Source organism: Oncorhynchus gorbuscha, linkage group LG02, assembly GCF_021184085.1.
Source record: "Oncorhynchus gorbuscha isolate QuinsamMale2020 ecotype Even-year linkage group LG02, OgorEven_v1.0, whole genome shotgun sequence".
Lineage (NCBI taxonomy): Eukaryota > Metazoa > Chordata > Actinopteri > Salmoniformes > Salmonidae > Oncorhynchus > Oncorhynchus gorbuscha.
In genome coordinates this window covers 39,359,359-39,383,147 of record NC_060174.1, presented here as the reverse complement: position 1 = coordinate 39,383,147, position 23,789 = coordinate 39,359,359, and the positions used below count along the sequence as shown (strand labels likewise).

The 23,789-nt window shown below is 41.9% G+C and overlaps 1 protein-coding gene across 1 annotated transcript in view; it reads left to right on the top strand.

Annotated features, from left to right (window-relative positions):
- Positions 1–209: 209 nt before the first annotated feature.
- pdhx (pyruvate dehydrogenase complex component X) overlaps positions 210–23,789 on the top strand; it is a 62,846-nt gene continuing 39,266 nt past the window's right edge. Inside the window, exons 1-3 of the mRNA XM_046309494.1 lie at positions 210–384; positions 7,114–7,197; positions 19,469–19,569. Of these exons, the coding sequence (XP_046165450.1) occupies positions 249–384; positions 7,114–7,197; positions 19,469–19,569 (321 nt within the window). The 5' untranslated portion in view covers positions 210–248. The remainder of the gene's footprint in view (positions 385–7,113; positions 7,198–19,468; positions 19,570–23,789) is intronic.

Here is a 23,789-nt window from a genome sequence, read left to right as displayed (position 1 = left end):
GGAAGACTACAAAGAAGGACCTCAAAGATCCAATAAGGACGTCTTTGGCATTTAGTTTTATAGGAGAGTTGCAGTCAAATAGTCATCTTCATGAATGTATATCTGTCTAGTCACATGGCTCATTTTACATCGTATATAAACTATTCCACGTAATGGCTTCGTGTTGTACCACTTTACGGTTTATTTTCTTAATCTTATCACCTGTCAGGCATAAACTTGGGCAGCTCTTACCGACTGAGGACGAAAACATGGCGGCCTCCTTGCGTTTGGGTCGTCAAGGAATTCTATTTGGCCTGAGATTTGCAAAGCTTAAAAAAAAATCCTGGAACACATATTCGTTTCAGGACAATGTCAGGCAGTTCTTTCAATCGCCATATTTCTTTGGTAAGTGTTGACACTTCATTTGTTGTACTAACGTTCGTTGCGGATGACGGCCGCTAGCAAAGTTGCTAGCTAACCTCTTATTTATTTTTTTACTTCACCCACTTCTAAAAAAATACGTTTCAGCCGAATGTCACTGCATCTATGGGTTTTATTGAAGTAATATGGGTTTTATGTTTCCTTGGCTTTGCTGAACATTATCAGACGCTCGCTATCCGTTAGTTCTTCTCGTAGTTGTTACAGCCGAGCTGTCAAGGTTGCGCAGATTAGGTAGCTAGCCAGTTAGCTAACGCTAGTCATAACAAGTCTTGGTTTTTATTTTTCTAGCTAGCCAGTTGGGTCATTCCTACGATTTGCCATAGTTTTGGACCTCAAACATTTATAAATGTTTTTTATTATATATTGTTTTGTATTTTATCAGAAAAGGACGTTTGACTTTCAGGAAAACATTTGTTATCCTCAAGCACTTTCATTTTTTTTCTTCAACCTGTTAGTTGCAGGTTGGAAATGTAGAGCCTAAATTAGTCATGAACAAAATTGAGCTAGCATAATGGTGAAGACTTGAACAGGACTTTATCTTCTCTGTCAAACATATTTAACTTGTATAAATGTGTTTAATTTTCTCTAGAATTAACCTAATAGGGTGGACATTTATGGGTGAGACATAGACTAACAAGGTAAAATAGATTCAACTGAGTGTTTGTTTATTTATTTAGCTTTGTTTCTCACCGAAGACATTACACTTCCTGAATTAGTTATTTTCTGAAATGGATAATTACAACAAAATAACAGGGTGGGTGGAATGTGATTTAATAAAATAGTCATTAAAAATACATTATTGATGAGAGATATTTTAACTAGGACCAGATTTGACCAACCTGAAAGGTCGTGTTGTTTTTTCTGTATGCTGCTCAGTGTCTCTCTACATAGCTCACTCTGTCTTCCTGCTAAAGCTGACAAAACATAGTAGATATGTTGTAACTAAGTCAGTGATACACTGATGTAAGGTTGATCACGGTTACTCTATTTTAACCAATTCACTCATTCTACCTGGACCTTGTGCTAGGTCAGTTGAGTCATGGACATGGGGCCAGCTTTTACAAATGTGGGGTAATAAGTTTTAAAATCATTTGTGTTAAATTCTGCTCCCCACTTCAGATTGTGGCCCTCCTTGCTTTTTTTGTGAAACCTTTTTTTTAAACAAAATATCTAGGCCTATGATATTGATATCAAATTATATTCTGCATTTAAAATGTTAATAAGATACTCGCCCGTTGGAGACGGACGTGGAACTCCACGGTCGGCGCGGGGATGAGTTGATGAGCGAGGTGAGGTAAGGAGAGGTCTCCGGAAATGGTCTGTGAGAAGAGAGAACAGGGATGGGGTCAACGGTCAGTGTTGTTTGCTGCTCAGAAGAGGTCGTCTGATCTGAGGAAAGAGGGACGAAGGGCTGACAAGAACATAGTAGAAATGGTGATACTTTATTTGTCACATACACATGTTTAGTAGATGTTATTGCGGCTGTAGCGAAATGCTTGTGCTTCTAGCACCAACAGTGCAGTACTATCTAACAATTCACAACAATATACACATAACCAAAAAGTAAAAGAATGGAATTAACAAATATAAATATTAGGATGAGCAATGTCAGAGTGACACAGACTAAAATACAGTATAAAATAAAATATAGTAGAACAGAATACAGTATATACATATGAAATGAGTAAAGCAAAAATATGTAAACATTAGTGACTAGTGTTCCATTATTAAAATGGCAAGTGATTTCAAGTCTATGGGGCAGCAGCCTTTAAGGTGCAGGGTTACTTAACCAGGTGGAAGCTGCCTGGTGATGGGTATTTGTCTGATGGCCTTGATATAAAATTTGTTTTTCAGTCTCTGTCCTCATGAGATCCCATAACAATTGAGGGAAATAGGCATACTGCTTTTCAGTTTACTTAAGGTGCACAGAAAACATTATCTATTGGGGGGCAGTATTCTAAGATTACACTTAAGATTCAATTTCTGAAAACTGGCCCCTGGTGATGCTGTCTTTTGCTGGATCATTGCCATCACTAATAAAAATACCCCCTGGCCCAACGATTTGGCAATTCACAAAGGTTTCCAGCAGAGGGCAGCATTGTCCCATTCGTGTGTGTGTACATTACCAGTCAAGTTCGGACACACCTACTCATTCCATGGTTTCTTTATTTTTATTATTTTCTACATTGTAGAATAAGAGTGATGACATCAACTATGAAGTAACACATTTGGAATCATGTAGTGGGGCTCCCGAGTGGTGCAGCAGTCTAAGGATTTGCAACTCAATGCTAACGGTGTCACTACAGACCCTGGTTCAATTCCAAGCTGTATCACAACCAGCTGTGATTGGGAGTCCCATAGGGTGGCTCACAATTGGCCCAGCATCGTCCGGGTTAGGTTTTGGCTGGGGTAAGCTGTCATTGTAAAAAATAATTGTTACTTAATTAAAATAGTAACCAACAAAGTGTAAAACAAATCAAAATCAATTTTATATTTGAGATTCTTCAAAGTAGCCACCCTTTGCCTTGATGACAGCTTTGCACACTCTTGACATTCTCACAACCAGCTTCACCTGGAATGCTTTCCCAACAGTCTTCAAGGAGTTCCCACATATGCTGAGCACTTGTTGGCTGATTTTCCTTCACTCTGTGGTCCAACTCATCCCAAACCATTTCAATTGGGTTGAGGTCGGGTGATTGTGGAAGCCAGGTCATCTGATGGGAGTACTCCATCACTCTCCTTGTTGGCCAAATAGCCCTTACACCGCCTGAAGGTGTGTTGGGTTGTTGTCCTGTTGAAAAACTAATCAATCTTGTTTTCATTAGACCAGAGAATCTTGTTTCTCATCATCTGAGAGTCTTTAGGTGCCTTTTTTGCAAATTAAATGCAGGCTCTCATGTACCTTTTACTTCTGTCTGACCACTCTACTGTAAAGGGCTGATTGGTGGAGTGCTACAGAGATTGTTGACCTTCTGGAAGGTTATCCCATCTCTACAGACACACTCTGGAGCTCTGTAAGAGTAGCCATCAGGTTCTCGGTCACCTCCCTGACCAAGGTCCTTCTCTCCTGATTACCAAAACATTTCTGCATTGTTGAAGGTTCCCAAGATCACAGTGGCCTCCATCGTTCTTAAATGTAAGAAGTTTGGAACCACCAAGATTCTTCCTAGATCTGGCCAAACTGCGCCATCGGGGGAGAAGGGCCTTGGTCAGGGAGGGGACCAAGAACCCGATGAGCTCTGTAAGAGTGACCCAGAGTTCCTCTGTAGAGATTGGGTAACATTCCAGAAAGACAACCATCTCATAAAAGGCACATGACATTGCGCTTGGAGTTTGCATTAAAGGTACATAAAGAACTCTGACTGTGAAAGACAAGATTCTCTGGTTTGATGAAACCAAAATGGAGCTCTTTGGCTTGAATGCTAAGTGTCATGTCTGGAGGGAACCTGGCACCATCCCTACGGTGAAGCATGGTTGTGGCAGCATCATGCTGTGGGGATTTTTCAGCGGCAGGGGCTGAGAGACTAGTCAGGATCCAGGGGAAAATGAACAGAGCAATTGTACAGAGGTCCTTGATGAAAACCTGCTCCAGAGCTATCATGACCTCAGACTGTGGCAAAGGTTCACCTACCAACAGGACAATGACCCTAAGCACAGCCAAGACGATGCAGGTATGGCTTCGGGACAGGTCTGAATGTCCGTGAGTGGCCCAGCCAAAGCCCCGGAGAGACCTGAAAATAGTTGTGCAGCGATGCTCCCCATCCAACCTGAATAAGTTTGAGAGGATCTGCAGAGAAGAATGGGAAAAACTCCCAAAATAACAGGTTTGCCAAGTTTGAAGCATCATTCTCAAGAAGACATAAGTCATAAGGTGAATGGCTGTAATCGCTGCCAAAGGTGCTTCAACAAAGTACTGGGTAAAGGGTCTGAATACTTATGTAAATGTAGTATTTCATTTTTATTTGTATACATTTGCGAAAATCTATTAACCTGTTTTTGCTTTGTCATTTTGTGGTATTGTGTATTGATTGAGGGGGAAAACTATACATTTTAGAATAAGGCTGTAACTACAAAATGTAGAAAAAAAATCCAAGGGGTCTGAATACTTTCTGAATGCACTTATATATGTGTATGTATATACTGTATGAGGAAATCACGTCACTGTCAAGTGTTTTTCATTTACTCAATCTTATCTCTACTCACCTCCTTTACAAAGCGCAATGGATGAGAAGATCCATGTGATTCAATGCGTTTTGAGAACGAGAAAGTGAGGAATGGAATGAATAAAGAGCCACTGTTCCTGCCTTCCTGGGTGATTTGACCTGATTGAATCAGTGTAGACCTATTTGCAGACCTTAATTGGAACTGCCTAATCAGCTTGTTTGTTTCCATGGTCAATTTGAAGTCACAGATACCATCATCTTTGCTCTCAGCTAATGAGTCAGTGATGTATTTCTATGTTGGGGCCTATTTCATCTGATTTTTAAAATGAAAATGAGGCGTGGCAGAGCAATGTTTTACAGACATGAATTGGTCGGCAAGCTCCTGTCATGGCGGTCACGGCCCTTACATTCTCTATCTCTCTGCCTCTCTCTCTCTCTCTGTGTGTCTCAACAAACGCACACACTCAATTGCACATTGGCTTCCCCTGCCTGTTCGGATTAAGAGAGCGAGGGTTATGAATGGGAGGTTTCAGCGGGTGTGCTTTCAGGGCATTGTTGTGCAGATATGTGCTCATCCAGGCCTGAGTTCTTCACACATGACATGCAGAGCAGAAGGAGACCTTCGTACATGAACGGCAAAAACAACACATGAACAACAACAAGAGCACCAGAACATGAGGTTCCCTCTGTTCACACACAGCCATGGCTCATCACCATGTATCATTCAGGCATTGCAAGCCATTTTTAATCCGCTAGTTCTATCTAAAGGTCTGTATTCTAGCATTTGTCATTCTAAGGCAGCGTAACATTGTAATACTCAGTATTACAAGGTGACTTAGTTGGGCATTAGCATGGCCAGCCCAATGCCTACATGATCCTGAGCCAGCTGAACTGTTGTCTTCTGAGTGGCTCTAGCTGCTGTGGATGGCTAGGTCCCAGGCTGTGGTGACCCAGTGGTTGACAGGGCTACCAGCCCGATTCAAGTATGTCAGCCGCCATCGCAGCCTACTGTTGATCTGCCTGCACTGCTCTCTCTTCTGTCGCCAGTGTGCTGTCCACTTCCTTTGGCCTGGTGGCTTTCATATCTCCCTGTCAGTGGATGAGTGCTGAGGCACGAGCCCCACAGCTCTCACCCCCTCTCCTATTGCCTCTTACTGTACCACTTCTTTCTTCTTCGTAAGCGCCTATGCATTTCTAGTTTCCTAACTTTCTGCTCCTCTTCCATCTCAAAAGACTGACTGAATATAGCCTAGCTTGCCTTTTTTAATGGACTTATTTGATGTCACAGACCCAATCAGGATAGGATATACACTACGTGACCAACAGTATGTGGACACCTGCTCTTAGAACACCCTCCCTTTTGCTGTTACAACAGCTTCCACTCCTTTCTACTAAATGTTGGAACATTGCTGCAGGGACTTGCTTCCATTCGGCTACGAGCAATAGTGAGGTTGGGCACTGATGTTGGGCGAATAGGCCTGGCTCACAGTCGGCATTCCAATTAATCTCATGGGGTTGAGGTCAGGGCTCCATGCAGGCCAGTCAAGTTCTTCCACTCCGATCTTGACAAACCATCTCCGCATGGTCCTTGCTTTGTGCACAGGGTATTGTCATGCTGAAACTCATTGTATGCTGTAGCGTTAAGATTTCCCTTCACTGGAACTAAGGGCCCTAGCCCGAACCATGAAAAACAGCCCCAGACCATTATTCCTCCTCCACCAAACTTTACAGTTGGCTCTATGCATTGGGCCAGGTAGTGTTCTCTTGTCTGTCGGACTGCCAGATGATGTAGCGTGATTCTTCACTCCAGAGAACGTGTTTCCAGTGCTCCAGAGTTCAATGGCGGCGAGCTTTACACCACTCCAACCGAGGCTTGGCATTGCGCATGGTGAGATTAGGCTTGTGTGTGGCTGCTCGGCCATGGAAACCCATTTCATGAAGCTCACGACGAACAGTTCTTGTGCTGATGTTTCCAGAGGCAGTTTGGAACTCGGTATTGTGTTTGTTGCGACCGAGGACAGACGATTTTATTACTCTGGGGTCCCGTTCTGTGAGCTTGTGTGGCCTGCCACTTCGCAGCTGAGTTGTTGTTGCTCCTAGAGTTTTCCACTTCACAATAACAGCACTTACAGTTGACAGGGGAAGCTCTAGCAGGTCCGAAATGTGACGTACTGACTTGTTGGGAAGGTGGCATCCCATGACGGTGCCTGGTTGAAAGTCACTAAGCTCTTCAGTAAGGCCATTCTACTGCAAATGTTTGTCTTTGGAGATTGCATGGCTGTTTGCTTGATTTTATTTTTATATATATCTGTCAGCAACGGGTGTGGCTGAAATTGCCAAATCCACTCATTTGAAGGGGTGTCCACATAAGTTTGTGTATATATGGTGTTGCATAGGCCTATTAATGCATTTATGTTCAATAGAATTCTAGTTATGTAGACTAGGGTGAACATGTCCCTCCTGTTTATAGATGAGCATGTATTGCTACTTGTTATCTGACTGGTGTTGATGTGTTCTCTCTTTCCTCTAGGTGCTGCACCTGTCAAAGTGGAGATGCCTGCTCTCTCTCCCACCATGGAGGAGGGAAACATCGTCAAATGGTTGAAGAAAGAAGGTAAGAGAGCCGTGCCTCCATTTGCCAATGTTCACAACATACTCAGCTTTTCTGTTGCATGCAGACTACAATGCTACATAATATAATCGAGCCTACGAAACAAATCCAATATGGTTGATTTTAATTTTACATCTCCATCCAGATACCTTCATAAAGACACACATCGTAGATGGAAAAAAGCTGTCCTCGAAATGGTCTTGATATGTTCTTCAAAAGAAGATCAGCAGAGTAACGCCGAGGTCCTTCACAGTTTTATTTGAGACGACTGTACAATTAAGATTAATTGTCAGATTCAACAGAAGATCTCTTTGTTTCTTGGGACCCTACATCCTCTCAAGAATGTGGCTTGATGGTTCAAAAGCAGCACTAAGGTCTAGGGCACCAGATGTTCACCCAAATAAGGTCATTCATCCACCTTCACAAGTGCCGAGTGCCATAAAACCAGACACATTCTACATTTTGAGATGTTAATAATGACTGGATATTCCATGGTGCAGTTTAGTGTTTGTCAGATTAGCCAGCTCCTAATTTATTAAGGAGGAGAAAAGCAGTGCCCTGTTTCTCCCTTTCTCCACCCCGGAGTGATAGGGGGCCATTGTTAAAAATATATAAAATAAATGTTTGACCATGTGACATCACATCCTTCTACACAGCGGTCAGAGCCCAGGCATGCTGAGAAAGTAAGGCACCTGAGGACTGCTGCCAGTTAACTGGCCCAGAGAAAGTTGGCGCTGTCTATGTCACCGGGTTGCAACGCTGTTCGCCGCCATAGCCACATAGCCTTGGGTCTTTGGCCTGGTTTGCTATCTTACTCTCTGAGTGCAGTGTATAAAGCAACTGCCTGTCACCACAGGCGTATCCCAAAGCTCGATCCTAGGACCCAGCCTCACCCCCCCTATATGAGATCTACTGCAGCCGTCAACCTCCAAATACAACATCTGTTCTGCCAGTCACATTCTGTTAAAGGTCCCCAAAGCACACACATCCCTGGGACGTTCCTCTTTTCAGTTCGCTGCAGTTAGTGACTGGAACGAGCTGCATCAAACACTCAAACGGGACAGTTTTATCTCAATCTCTTCATTCAAAGACTCAATCATAGACACTTACTGACAGTTGTTGCTGCTTTGTGTGGTGTATTATTGATTCTACCTTCTTGCCCTTTGTGCTGTTGTCTGTGCCCATGTGTTTTGCTGCTTCCATGCTGTGTTGTCGTCTTAAGTCTCTCTTTATGTAGTGTTGTGGTTAGTAATGCACCAATATTACATTTTTGGCCGATACCGATATCCAATTTTTTCCTTCCCAAAACAACAAACATACCGATATTTAACATTTTAGTGGCCTTTTAAGCATTCTAGTACAGTTAAATAGTTAACACACACACATGGACGCAGTGGTCTAAGTTAGAGGTCGACTGATTAATCGGCATGGCCTATTAATTAGGGCCGATTTCAAGTTTTCATAACAATCGGTAATCTGCATTTTTGGACACCGATTTTGGTCGATTACATTGCAGTCCACGAGGAAACTGCGTGGAAGGCTGACCACCAGTTATGCGAGTGCAGCAAGGAGCCAAGCTATGTTGCTAGCTAGCATTAAATGTGATTGTTTTTTATAAAGATAATCTTCACATAATCACAAGTTATAACTACACATGGTTGACGATATTACTAGGTTAACTAGCTTATTTATTTGAGACTAAATACATTTTATGTTTTATATTAAGTTAAAATAAGTGTTCATTCAGTATTTATTGTAATTGTCATTATTACAAATAAAAAAGTTGGCCAATTAATCGATATTGGCTTTTTTTGGTCCTCCAATTATCGGTATCAGCGTTGAAAAATCAACATCGGTCAACCTCTAGTCTAAGCCACTACATCTCAGTGGAAGAGGCGTCACTACAGTCCCTGGTTCGAATCCAGGCTGTATCACATTCGGCCGTGACTGGGAGTCCCATAGGGCGGCGCACAATTGGCCCAGTGTCGTCCGGGTTTGGCCGGGGTAGGCCGTCATTGTAAATAGAATTTGTTCTTAACTGACTTGCCTAGGTAAATACAGTTTACACACACACACAACACTGACCAAAAAGTTATTTTGTTGGCATTTATGTATGTCCCCATTTCTAGTAAAACATAATCAAAACCCATTTATTTCACTTATTTGCTGTGCTGTTTCGTTGTTCATTTGTTCAGTCTCAACCAGGATTTCATCATACATGTCAAGCAGTGAAGTTTCAGCAGTCTGTCTGTGGCCTCGATTCCTCGGTGTGCACTGTCACTGTCCGTTTCCCTCTTGTCCAGCTGTGTAGGTAAAATGCACTTAAACCCTTAATTTTCTGCATCGAAGTAGCGGTCCTTGTACCTAGCATCAAGCATGGTGGCAACACAGTAGAGGCTCAGAGACAATGCCACCAAATTGCTTCTTCACAACCTCTAGTAGAAATGTTTGTTGAGCAGGTGTTTCAATGCAATGACGTATCACGTCTGCTGCAGATGCAGTTGAGATTATTTCTCGAGTCAGTTGTTCAAATGGAGCTGGGAATGTTCATGTCTCCAAATTTAAACATGTTCTCAAATGCCATTGAAATGGAAGCAGCGGTATGAGAAACGGCACATTCTTGAGTATGCAATACTGCTTTCCTCAGTATGAAATCCTCATCGACCCACTGCTGTCACACTCATAATGCTCATAGGGCTGACATCGCTGGTTCAAATGTCAGTCATGAAGCTAATAACAGTGACGCCCATAGCAAGTATCTGTGAGTTTCAACAATACTGTGTAACTCTGGTAACGAAACATCAGAAAAATAGCACCTACTTGGTAATGTGTACCGGTGCTCGACCAGTCGCTCGATGGATTCCGCCGTTGCGCTGTCTCACTGAAATGTTCTTACTCTTTAAATGACTGCTCGACTTGTTGACTGCTCGATCCACACAGCAGACATTGTGGGCTAGGTTAGGAATGCTGTGTTGCACGTGTAGCGCTATATTTTTCGTGGCATTATTGAGTCATCTACCTACGTGCATACCTATATAACGTCACCTTTGACATCGTTTTTTTCCACATCGCCGTTAAACTACACATGCCATTGTTGTCATTTTTAGCTAATATCCGATAAGCTTACCTATATTGCGCATCACTATTTGTGCATAATTTTTGCTGTTGAAAATCACAATGAAAGTGCCCATTTGAGGCCCTTAGACCTATACATGCCCCCTGTAAGACCCAATTATCAATGATACAGGCAACATCTTGGTGTCATTATACTCCATAGTGTGCTCTAAAATATTTAGTATGGCTACTTTCTGAAATACAATTTTACACTAATTTATTCAACATTTAAAACTATTAATATCTCAAGTCCCCTTTTTGTATTTATTTGACATTGTTTAAAATAATATACTCTACAAGTCCAGTAAATTTCCAGAGTGGGCTCTCTGCTGCTGTTATACTTTATGAACACCACCAACACATTCAGTGGGGAAATTAATTCAAAGGGAACTCTGCTGGTGATTTGATGAATATGCAATCCTACAGAAGGGCTATGATTGGTTAAAGACCTATAATGTCAATTTCCACTCTTGAAATTTGATGTTTGAATAGTATATTCTTCCAAACAATATGTGGGTGATTCCACATGAAGGTCATCCTGAGCATCCCAAATTAAATTAATAATTTCCAATGGAAACTGTTTCTTACTATTCTGAAGGTCTATATTTTGGAGGACACTGTATGAATTCTGACTGTAGGTGACCAAGTCTCTAAGGCATTTCAGTCAATCATATTTCGTGGCTTTTAGAAAGGGCTTATAAGAGCTTGTTTTTCCACTCACAGCTGTCCCCCAGTATTAGAAATGAAGTTGAGATGTTAAAAGGAAGCAATACAGCCTACATTTGAAAGTGTTTTGAGTTTTGTTTGTGTGTTCTTCAGTCTTGTACAGCTGGGGGTGTACAACATGCTCCTTACATGGGAACTATGCAACAGGCAAAGCGTCAATACAGGACTAAGATTGAATCCTACTACACCGCCTCGGATGCTTGTTGGATGTGGCAGGGCTTGCAAACTATCACGGATTACAAAGGGAAACTCAACCACAAGCCGCAAAATGAAATGATCCTACTCAATGAGCGAAATGACTTCTACGCTCGCTTCGAGGGACGCAACAATGAACCATGCATGAGAGCACCAGCTAATGGACAAAGCAAAAACAGGTTTTTAGAAATGTTGTCCAATCAATGTAATTTACCACAGGTGGATTCCAAGTTGTAGAAACATCTAAAGGATGATCAATGGAAACAGAATGTACCTGAGGTCAATTTCGAGTCTCATAGCAAATGTCAAGGTATTTCTGCTTTCATTTTTAGTAAATTTGCAAAATATTCAAAACCTGTTCTTTTTTTTGGCTTGTCATGAGGTAGATTGAGGATGAAAATGTATTTAGTACATTTTAGAATAAGGCTATAATGTAACACTGTGGCGTAAGTCAAGTGGTCTGGATACTTTCTGAATGCACTGTACATGTTTCAAGCAGACCACCATAGTCCCTTTGCACAATAACCTAAGGTAACATCTTGAAATGACTATCGCGCCTGCTTAATCCCCGCCTGTACTCCCTTTTTCACATACAACTACGTGGCAACACACACGACTCCGATACCATCATTAAGTTTGCTGACGACACAACAGTGGGAGGCCTGATCACAGATTACGATGAGACCGCCTATAGGGAGGAGCTTCACAGACCTGGCAGTGGTGCCAGGACAACAACCTTTCCCTCAGTTAAACAAAGTAGTGGAAACGGAGAGCCAAGCACACCCACATTCACATCGACGGGGCTGTAATGGAGCTGGTTGGGAACTTCAACTTCCTTGCCGTCAAAATCTATCGTGGTCCAGACACACCAACCCAGTCACAGTCGTGAAGAGGGCACAATAATGTCTCTTCCCCCTCAGGAGGAAGAAAATAATTGTCATGGGCCAGCATATTCTCAAAGTTTTACAGCTGCACCATCGAGAGCAACTTGCCTCGCTGTGTCACCGCCTGGTATGGTAACTTCTTGGCATCCACAAGGCGCTACTGAGGGTAGAGTGTACGACCCAGTACATCACTGGGGCCGAGCTCCCTGCCATCCAGAACCCCCAAAAATTGTCAGACTCAAACTAACCTAGCAACGGACTGTTCTCTCTGCTACTGCACAGCAAGCGGTACAACAGTCTGGAACCAACAGGACACTTGAACAGCTTCTTCCCCTAAACCATAAGACACAAGATTGCTAAATAGCTAATCAAATGGCTACCTGCATTGACACATTTTTGCACTAACTCTCTTGCACTGACTCTATGTACACACACACACACACACACGACTCTACTCACACATACGGACACCCCAACACACACACACACACACACACACTCTAGATGCATTTTGACTTCGATACCAGGTTTAGTATCACAGTACTCGATACCATCACAGTTCTCAATACCAAAACTATACCCAAATGATTCCATGGCAACAAAAAGGCAGATTAGCTAGTCAGTCATAGAATGCTCTGTTCAATGGTTGGACACCTTTTTAGTTCCACATACATTAGCATTTCTTTTTTTTTTTACAACTTTTTTCCAGAGATCCATGTATGCAGTAATGAATCAATTGCACAATCATACAATCAATTTGACTTTGGTCAAAAAAGATCTATCTACTTAATGGGTATCATTTATTCAATGGTAAATCTTTATTGATAAACTGGTAAATCAAGATGTAGCTTAGGCCTATCCACAATACAGGTGAATGCGTTTTCAATAGGAGTGTGTGCATGCATTTAGTTATTGAGCTTGTTTTGGCTGATTTTCATGGGGTTACTAATGACAATCTGTTTCCCATTCCATTTGGGATTTATGTTTATTATGCTGATGAACAACATCTGCATAGCAGTAGCTTCTTTCATAATTGCGCTTGGTGGTTTTTGCGCCTGCACATAAACATAAAAAAAGAAGTTTTTGACATTTTCTGACTTGACTGACCTTCATATCTAAAAGTAATGATGGACTGTCTTTTCTCTCTTACTTATTTGAGCTGTTCTTGCCACAATATGGACTTGGTCTTTTACCAAATAGGGCAATCTTCTGTATACCACCCCTACCTTGTCACAACACAACTGATTGGCTCAAACACATTAAGAAGGAAAGAAATTCCACAAATGAACTTAACAAGGCACACCTGTTAATTGAAATGCATTCCATGTGACTACCTCATGAAGTTGGTTGAGAGAATGCCAAGAGTGTGCAAAGCTGTCAAGGCAAAGGGTGGCTACTGAAGTATCTCAAATATAAAATATATTTTGATTTGTTTAGCACCTTTTTGTAAAAACAAAGAACATCCCTTGAATGAGTAGGTGTGTCAACCTTTTGACTGGTACTGTTTTATTTTTGAATGGTGGAATTGCATTTGATATGATTGCATTTAGGAACCCAATCCCCCGTTGCCGCAAGATTTAATAGTTTTGACCACGGTCCATTGCTATGATTGGTGCAGCTAGAAATCATAATGTCTATCCTATTCTGAAAAGGCACCCGCAAAATTAAATTCCACAAAGTTTATCCATTTTGTGTTGTTTAGATTTGTATTTGGTTTCTTGTCCAATGCCCTCAGGGTCCAATGCCCTCAGGGTGTTAGATATTATAGTGCCCTATTACAAACTGAATCCAGACATTAAAACGGAATTCAACAACATTGAATTGTATTGAATTTAGTATTAAATCAACTTATTGTATTGAACTTATTATAACATTAATATGGCCAAGATTATCCAGCAGCCTACCAAAGGTTACAATGTAGAAAAATATGTCTAGTCCAAACTTCCGATAGTTCCGTATTACCAGCTTCATCTTATTCTTTTTCTATTTCTATGGCGGATTCGCAATATTTTTTTAATTTTTATAAATGTTCACCTAAAATGACATACCCAAATCTAACACCCTGTAGCTCAACCTAAAGCAAGGTTATGCATGTTCTTGATACCATTTGAAAGGAAACACTTTGACGTTTGTGGAAATGTGAATTTAATGTAGGAGAATATAACACATGAGATCTGGTACAGGATAATACAAAGAAAAAGCATGCGTTTAAAAAAAATGTATTATTCTAGCCCAGGCACAATTTAGATTTTGGCCACTAGGTGGTAGCAGTGTATGCAAAGTTTTAGACTGATCCAAATAACCATTGGATATCTGTTATTAAAATGTATTAAGACTGCCCAAATGTGCCTAATTTGGGTTTTTAATAAATGTTCAAGTTCGTAATTGTGCACTCTCAAACAATAGCATGGTATACTTTCACTGTAATAGCTACTGTAAATTGGACAGTGCAGTTGGATTAACAAGAAATTAAGCTTCCTGCCCATATGAGATATGTCTATGTCCTGGGAAATGTTAGTGTTACTTACAACCTCATGCTAATCACCTTAGCCTACGTTAGCTCAACCGTCCCCTGGGGGTACACCGATCCCGTAGAGGTAGTTAAATAAGAAAGCTTGCTACACTTAACCTTTTTGGCTAGGGGGCAGTTTTTTTATGTCCGGATGAAAAGGGTGCCCAAAGTAAACTGCCTGTTAACCTCTCTAGGGTAGGTGAGATGGTAGCGTCCCACCTCTTCAACAGGAAGTGAAACTGCAGGGCGCAAAATTCAAAACAACAGAAATCCCATAATTAAAATTCCTCAAACATACATGTACTTTACACCATTTTAAATATACACTTGTTGTAAATCCAGCCACTATTATGTTAGTTTAGTGCCTATTCACAGAATAACACAGCCATTTTTCCAGCCAAAGAGAGGATTCACAAAAAGCAGCAATAAAGATCAAATTAATCACTAACCTTTGATCTTCATCAGCTGACACTCATAAGACTTCGTTACACAATACATGTATGCTTTGTTCGGTAAAGTTAATATTTTTATCCAAAAATTTCAGTTTACATTGGTGCCTTACTTTCAGAAGTTCCAAAACATCCTTTTGATTTTGCAGAGAGCCACAGTAATTTACAGGAATACTCATAATAACCACTGCTAAAAGATACAACTGTTATGATTGTAATTTTAGATGCACTTCTCCTTAATTCAACCGCTGTGACAGATTTCAAAAAAGCTTCACGGAAAAAGCAAACCATGCAATAATCTGAGTTGGCGCTCAGAGCCCAATCAAGACACAAATATACCTGCCATATTATGCAGTCAACAAAAGTCATAAATAGCATTATAAATCTTCACTTATCTTTGCTGATCTTCGTCAGAATGCACTCCCAGGACTAGAGATCGACCGGTTATGATTTTTCAACACCGATATCAATTTATTGGAGGACCAAAAAAGCTGATACCGATTAATCAGCTTTATTTTTTTTCATTTATTTGTAATAATGACAATTACAACAATACTGAATACGTAGAATGTATGCACACATGACTGTAAGTCGCTTTGGATAAAAGCGTCTGCTAAATGGCATTTTTATTATTATTATTATTATTACATCAATAAAATCAATTTAGCCTCAAGAAAAATAATGAAACATGTTCAATTTGGTTTAAATAATGCAAAAAAAATGTGTTGGAGAATAAATTAAAAGTGCAATATGTGCTATGTAAGAAAGCTAACATTTCAGTTCCTTGCTTAGAACATGAGAACATATGAAAGCTGGTGGTTCTTTTTAACAGGAGTCTTCAATATTCCCAGGTACAAAGTTTTAGCTTGTAGTTATTATAGGAATTAAAGGACCATTTCCCTCTATACCATTTTGTATTGCATTAACCTTTTGATTATTGGATGTTCTTATAGGCACATTAGTATTGCCAGTGTAACAGTAAGGCTTCCGTCCCTCTCCTCGCTCCTCCCTGGGCTCGAACCAGCAACACAACGACAACAGCCACCATCAAAGCAGCGTTACCCATGCAGAGCAAGGGGAACAACTACTAGAAGGCTCAGAGCGAGTGACGTTTGAAATGCTATTAGCGCGCTAACTAGCTAGCCATTTCACTTCGGTTACACCAGCCTCATCTCGGAAGTTGATAGGCTTGAAGGCATAAACAGCGCAATGCTTGACACACAACGAAGAGCTGCTGGCAAAACGCACAAAAGTGTTGTTTGAATGACTGTTTATGCGCCTGCTTCTGCCTACCACCGCCCAGTCAGATACTTGTAGATACCTGTATGCTCAGTCAGATTATATGCAACGCAGGACACTCTAGATAATATCAAGTAATATCATCAACCATGTGTGGTTAACTAGTGATTATGATTGATTGTTTTTTATAAGAGAAGTTTAATGCTAGCTAGCAACTTACCTTGGCTCACTGCATTCGCGTAACAGGCAGTCTCCTTGTGGAGTGCAACGAGAGAGAGGCAGGTCATTATTGCATTGGACTAGTTAACTGTAAGTTTGCAAGATTGGATCCCCCGAGCTGAGAAGGTGAAAATCTGTCATTCTGCCCCTGAACGAGGCAGTTAACCCACCGTTCCTAGGCCATCATTGAAAATAAGAATGTGTTCTTAACTGACTTGCCTAGTTAAATAAAGGTGTATAAAAAAGTCGAAATCGGCATCCAAAAATACCGATTTCCGATTATGAAAATTTGAAATCGGCCCTAATTAATCGGCCATTCCGATTAATCAGTCGACCTCTACCGTGAACCTTACATGGTACAGACAACATCTTTGTGTCATTATACTACAATATGTTCTAAAATATGGAGTACCTCTATCGGTATCGGCGTTGAAAAATCATAATCGGTCGACCTCTAGTTCACGGATCAAAGGGTCTCACAGGAATAATGTCTAGGTCTAAAAAAAGGGCGTAAAAGGGCCACTTTCCTCATGATTTTCCCAAACAAATGTGTCATACATATGTAAAAAGCATGTTAAACGTCCTTCCTCGCAATACATTTGTGAGTTGCCGAACAATATGTGATACCAAAAGTTTTGGGAATCGCCCACTTGGCTTTGTCAATGGATATCCAGCTTTTCCTCTGACCCCATCCCATCCCCAGTGGTGTAGTGCTATATTTTGTTTTAGTTGAGGGAGCACCATTATTATTATTTTTTGTGACGTCATATATTCTTAGTTTGTACAGAGTACCGACAGATGTAGCCTATTGAATATCATTGTAGGATAGGTCTGCATAAACTACATCCTTCAATTGCCACATCTGCCTATGTCCACCCATATTGTTTTAAGGCATACCTCATTTCAAAATAGGCCATAATCGCTGTCAATCGTGAATGATCATTTTTTTACATGTTACGGGTGAATGTCCAAACTGCATGCAAATCATTTTCACTTGCAAATCAGTTTCATGGGAATATGCATTAAGATCTTGAATTAGTGCTTTGTGAGTGAATTAAAGCTGATGGTGTTAACAAACTGGCCTTTCTTGTCGACCTATTTTGTTTTAATCAAAGCATACAGTGTGTTCCTTGACTTTTTCCACACTTTGTTACGTTACAGCCTTATTCTAAAATTGATTAAATAAATAAAAATCCTCATCAATCTACATGCAATACCCCATAATGACAAAGCAGAATGTTTAAAAAAAATCTTTAGCAAATGTATACAAAGCGTAAATTGAACTATTACATTTACATACGTATTCAGACCCTTTACTCAGTACTTTGTTGAAGCACCGCAAGAGCGGGTCCAAGGCAGACGTGGTGAATTTGGATCCTAGATCTCATCGGTGTGTTAAGGTTCATGTGGTGGATCAGTTTGTCTGCATACGCAATCGAGGTGGTACGTTTCTGTAAGCTAAGCACTCTGACAGAAGGTCGAGTTCAGGTGCGTCGTACATGAGCCCTTAGTCCATAACAAACTGGAGGACAGCCGTTTTAGCAACCCCTGGTAAGGTTTTATGTCTGTTCCTGTCACGTCAGATTTGGCCCGCTCGAAGTTGTCAAGCCTCTGGCCGACGGGCCTCTGCACACACGCCAACAGTTATTCATTATTCGCACGACTGCCAGAAAGAGAGAAGACAGGGAAGAACATCCCTGCCCATCCCCTTGTATTGTACGTTTGTGTCACCGTGTAGCTTAATCCTATTGCCATTCCAGTGGAGAAGAGTTGAAAGGGGCAGGTGGTTGATTTAACTTTTAATATCGCTCATCACTGGCTAACCCCTTGGGTCATCTGGTGTTAACCACACACACACACATCCAATCTAGTCCTCCCTTCTCCCGGCTCTCTGGAGCTTCTGAGGTCAATTCTCACTCCCACCCCTGCCCACTTCTTCCCTCACATCCTCTATGATCCTCCCACTACCCTCTCTCCCACAATTATCCCTTTCGCTCATCCTAAAAGTTGAGGTGATCTTTTACTAGGCAGGATATTGGAGCTGAGGATGGTGTTTTCCTGTATGGATGTGTACCTTCTCACTCCCTGTGTTATTGTGTTGACCTGAAGTGACCTTCCCGCCCTAGGATCACCTGTTGAAAATAAAGTCTGACTTAATGTGACCCCTGCCCAATAGGACCCAGCATCCATCTTCCTCTTCTGCCGTGTCTTCACTCAATAACAAATGGCCTCTTTTTAATAAAACATATTGAATTACCTCTCCCCTCTCGTGTTTTAGACTTGCTTTCCCTAGCTCCATAGGGAAATGTAGATACATGAGAAATATTATGAAGAACATATAAATCCACCAGAACCCCTTCCTTTACACCCAGTACTGTTTGAATTGAAGGGCAGTCCATAAGCGCAGCAGATGAAGGATATAAAGGATATGGAAAGATTCTGTGTGGAGGAATGATCTTCTCCAATCACATAAAACATTTGAGAAAAAGCCTGTCGTTATCCTTGCAAGGGCAGGGTGCTGGAGAACTGAAAACGGGTGCCAATCATTTTGACCCATATCTTTTTGAGATTTTGTTTTTATTACTTTTTAAACTAAATCTATTTTCTCTGAGCAATTGTATTAGTATATACTGTATAATAATAATAATAATAAATTGTCCCACTTTTTTTCTCATACAGTATACAGTAGCTCAGTTGTATTATTGTACACTATTTTTTTGCTCATCTTTATCATGGGTGACTTTATGTACCCCACTGTATAGCCTAATGATCAGTGTTACCACCATAGCAATATAGCAGTTCTATATCTATGATTTCATCATCCCTTAGAAATTGACTTTCTACACTCTCAACAATTTTTTTTCATAACTTTTTCCTTTTCCCAATTATTGGTCTTTGACATTCTAAGCGGTCTGACTGTTGCCGGTGTCCTGCAGGTGATGCGGTAGCGGCTGGCGATGCGCTCTGTGAGATCGAGACTGACAAGGCTGTGGTTACCCTGGAGTCCAGTGATGACGGCGTCCTGGCCAAGATACTGGTGAGTGAACTGTGTTGTGTGTGTCAGTTCTTAGGGCTTCCCTCTTCTCCTTAGTTGGCGGAACATCAGTGATGAGGTGTGCTTCGTGACCTCTGTCTCTGTGTGTGTGTGTGTTGTGTGAATATTAATGACTCTGCCAAAGACAGACCGATCACTTGTCTTTCATCAACACTGCACCACATGTTTGTCCCTCAGAACAGAGGGATGAAAGCAGTTTATCCTCCGCTGTCAGATCGATCTGGCAATGGGAGAAGAACCTCCAATTGGAGGCTTAACGAGAGAGAGTGAGAGGATATTGATGGAAACTCTGTGGTACAGCTTTGCCTGTAAACCATCCTTTCCTCTGTCCTCTTAATTATCAGAGGTAATTTATCCAGCAGTCATAATGACATACTTTTGTATATATTGTGTATGTGGACACACCTTCAAATTAGTGGATTCGGCTATTTCAGCCACACCTGTTGCTGGCAGGTGTATAAAATTGAGCACAGAGCCATGCAATCTCCATAGGCTAACATTGACAATAGAATGGCCTTACTGAAGAGCTCAGTGACTTTTAATGTGGCACTGTCATAGTCAGTTCATCAAATTTTTGCCCTGCTAGAGCTTCCTCGTTCAACTGTTAAGTGCTGTTATTGTGAGATGGAAACGTCTAGGAGCAAAAACCGCTCAGCTGTGAAGTGGTAGCCTAGGCCACACAAGCTCACAGAACGGGACCACTGAAGCGCGTAGCGTGTAAAAAATATTCTGTCCTCAGTTGCAATACTCCCTACCGAGTTCAAAACTGCCTCTGGAGGCAACGTCAGCACAATAACTGTTCGTTGGGAGCTTCAGGAAATGGATTTCCATGGCCGAGCAGCCACACACAAGCCTAAGATCACCATGCGCATTGCCAAGCGTCGGCTGGAGTGGTGTAAAGCTCGCCGCCATTGAACTCTGTAAACACGTTCTCCGGAGTAATGAATCACGCTTCACCATCTGGTAGCGGATGCCAGGAGAACACTACCTGCCCGAATGCGTAGTGCCAACTGTAAAGTTTGGTGGAGGAGGAATAATGGTCTGGGGCTGTTTTTTTCATGGTTCGGGCTTGGCCCCTTAGTTCCAGCGAAGGGAAATCTTAACGCTACAGCATACAATGACATTCTAGACGATTCTGTGCTTCCAACTTTGTGGCAACAGTTTGGGGAAAACCCTTTTCCTGTTTCAGCATGACATGACAGCACAAAGTGAGGTCCATACAGAAATGGTTTGTCGAAATCGGTGTGGAAGAACTTGACTGGCCTGCTCCGAGCCCTCAGCTCAACCCCATCGAGCATCTTTGGGGTGAATTGAAAGTGCCCGACCTCGCTAATGTTCTCGTGGCTGAATGGAAGCAAGTCCCCGCAGCAATGGTACAACATCGAGTGGAAAGCCTTCCCAGAAGAGTAGAGGCTGTTATAGCAGCAAAGGTGGGACCAACTCTATATTAATGCCAATGATTCTGGATTGTGTCCACATACTTCCGGTCATGTAATGTGTTTTTTTTGTATTTATTTTCAACCCAACATTCATTAAGTGACACACACACACAGACCCTTGCCTGTCCCACAGCTGATGCCATGGTTCCCTCCAGTCAGTCATCCGATCAGTGAGTGTCACATCGTTCAGAACAGTGTCCTAGTGGCAATTAGCCGTGTAAACCAGGCCACATAGCATAGTTCAGCGAAGCATACCCATGTTGTTCTAGTGCTGTGGTTCAGGTGGTGTCTGAGTATACCCTGAATAAAGAGCTGATGTGGAGTAATTACTTAGACCGATAGCAACACGTGTGCATAAACAAGAGTGTTGCTCTGGAAATATAACATTTATATGACATCACTATCAGCAGGCGAAGTGTCTCTCATTGTTATGTGTTTTCAATTATTATAATTTCTCTCTCTGCCTTTTTTAGCCCCTGCTCCATTCTCATTCTCTTCTTCATGTTTTCTTTCTCTTCCCTCTCCCTCCTTCCGATCCATGTCTCGGCTGCCATGGGGATAAGGTAGTTTCCATGGCAACAGCCCAGGAGTTGGAGGGGCTTTTAGGAAGGCTTGGAGCTGGCAGAAAGAGGGAGAGCGATAATCCCCCCCCCCAGGTTCAGCTAGCATCCAGACCAACACCCCCACCCCTGAATACCCCGGAGGGGTATTAGAGAGGAAGCGTGCCCGTCTCTGTGTGGATGTGTGTCTGCGTCCTGGTGTGTATCGTGTGTGGTGTTACTAGTATGAGCGATGTCTTTCCTGGCTGTGTGTGGAAGGGGCTTGATGGCCTCTGCTCTCTGTAGATCACAGCACAGATTAGCCCACAGTGGTGTAGTAGTGGTGCTGTCTAAGCATGTACCCACTAGGATTCTAGTTTAGCAGCCAGTGTTACATCCGTGAACACACAAAAGGCTGATATGGCACATGTAGAGATCCCCCACACATTGATGGATCGATGGGTGTGCAGTGATTTTCAAGATGGATTGATATGGTGGACAGAATGCATGTCAACATTTAACAGTCGAGATAACGAGTGGCAATATGGATGGATGGAAGAAGGAAAGGCTAGATGAAGATGGTCTGACATGGTCCACAGTGCTAACCTGACAGCATTTATCATGCAATTTATCACTCTGCTTCCCTCCCTCCATTCCTACATACTTTCTCATCAGGATGCTGTCATTTTAGGATAGATTAATCATCCAAGGGGGAGTTTGTTGGCTGTGTCTCTGCTCAACTGACATCTTCCCTGCACTACAACTAGCCAAACCATGACTGTAAAAAGAATGGACAAAGCCATCCATCACGTGACATCATACATTTCTATGTGAAGCCTCAATTGATCATTGAAGTCAAATGAAGTTAAGATGGCGTCTCATGGAGGCATAACGTGTAGTTAGAGCTACTCGAGGAAGTGACGTTACAGGCTAGCTCGGTGCTGCCCCCTCAAATTCAGTAATGCTGCGTTTACCTGGTATGAGGTAGACGTCAATCCGGATGTCATTGTTGTCAATGAGAGCTCAACGGTAAATGCTGTTGAAGCTGGCAGTGAATGCAGTCAGCCACCATGGTAGATGGGACTTGCAGCCAGAGTTCAAATATTTAAACTTTTGCCATCTGCCGTAGCATTGTTTTCTACCGGATGTTGATTTGCTCTGAAATCACCATAGCAACGCATCCCGTCATGCTGGCTTGCTTTTGCCATCAGTCTTTCTTGCTTTCTTTCCCACAATGTCGACTGGTATGCCGGTTTTTGCATCCCTCGTCTAAACGCAGCATAACTCAAGTTGATGGCCGGCCGGGATACTGCATGCTGCCATTAGCAACTCAATTAGCAACTCAACTGGTTTAAGGACATACATCTGGTGTATCAGAAGCAATTATTGGTACCATGATTGTCTTCGAAGCTGTTTATTTACATGAAGATTGCCATTTCCCCATTCACTATAATGGAGGATCATGCTTTCTGCCAATAATACCTGCAGGAGCGGTGGGCCTTCTGTGGCATTAATGAGAAGGGCCAGTCGTTCTCCCCTGGGCCGGAAGCCTTATGAAAAGAAGAACAGAAAGGTCCGCATGTTGAATATGCTCCCAATTTACCACCTTTTTATAGGCAACGTTTCAATCCAACACAGATCTTTGTCTGGTCATTGAATTTATACAAAATACATAGGTTAACCTCATAAATGGTGTTTCGTTATATAATTTATGAACTAGTTGATATATTCAGGATAGACCCCGTAGGAACACTATACTCACTGATCTCCCTCGTCTGCTTTAATTTATCAGATTGAGAATGCAGACGAATCAAAAGCCCTGGGAGAGAGAGGGCTGCTGGGGAAAATGCCTCCTCTGGACTCTAATTAGACTAGTCTGCCCAGTAACAAGTTGCAGCATATAGGATTCAATCATATCGCCTCAAATCCCTCTTTCTGTCTCTCTCTCCTGGCAAATCAATACACTCACACGGAGGCACACACACACACCAAATCAATACAGTATATTTTTATTCCAAGAGTCTCCAAATAAGCCAACCTCTTCCCCACCCCTTCCTTTCTCTTTGATCTGGAGGTTGAGGGACTAATTGTGTACTATTTACAAGTCACATGTGTCAAGCCTATCCTTGTTGAGGGTGCAAGTCTGGGTGTGTGAGTCTTGAATTGTGTCAGAGATCACAAGAGTATCTAATCAATGGTCATTTTCTGAAATCTGTGCATAGCC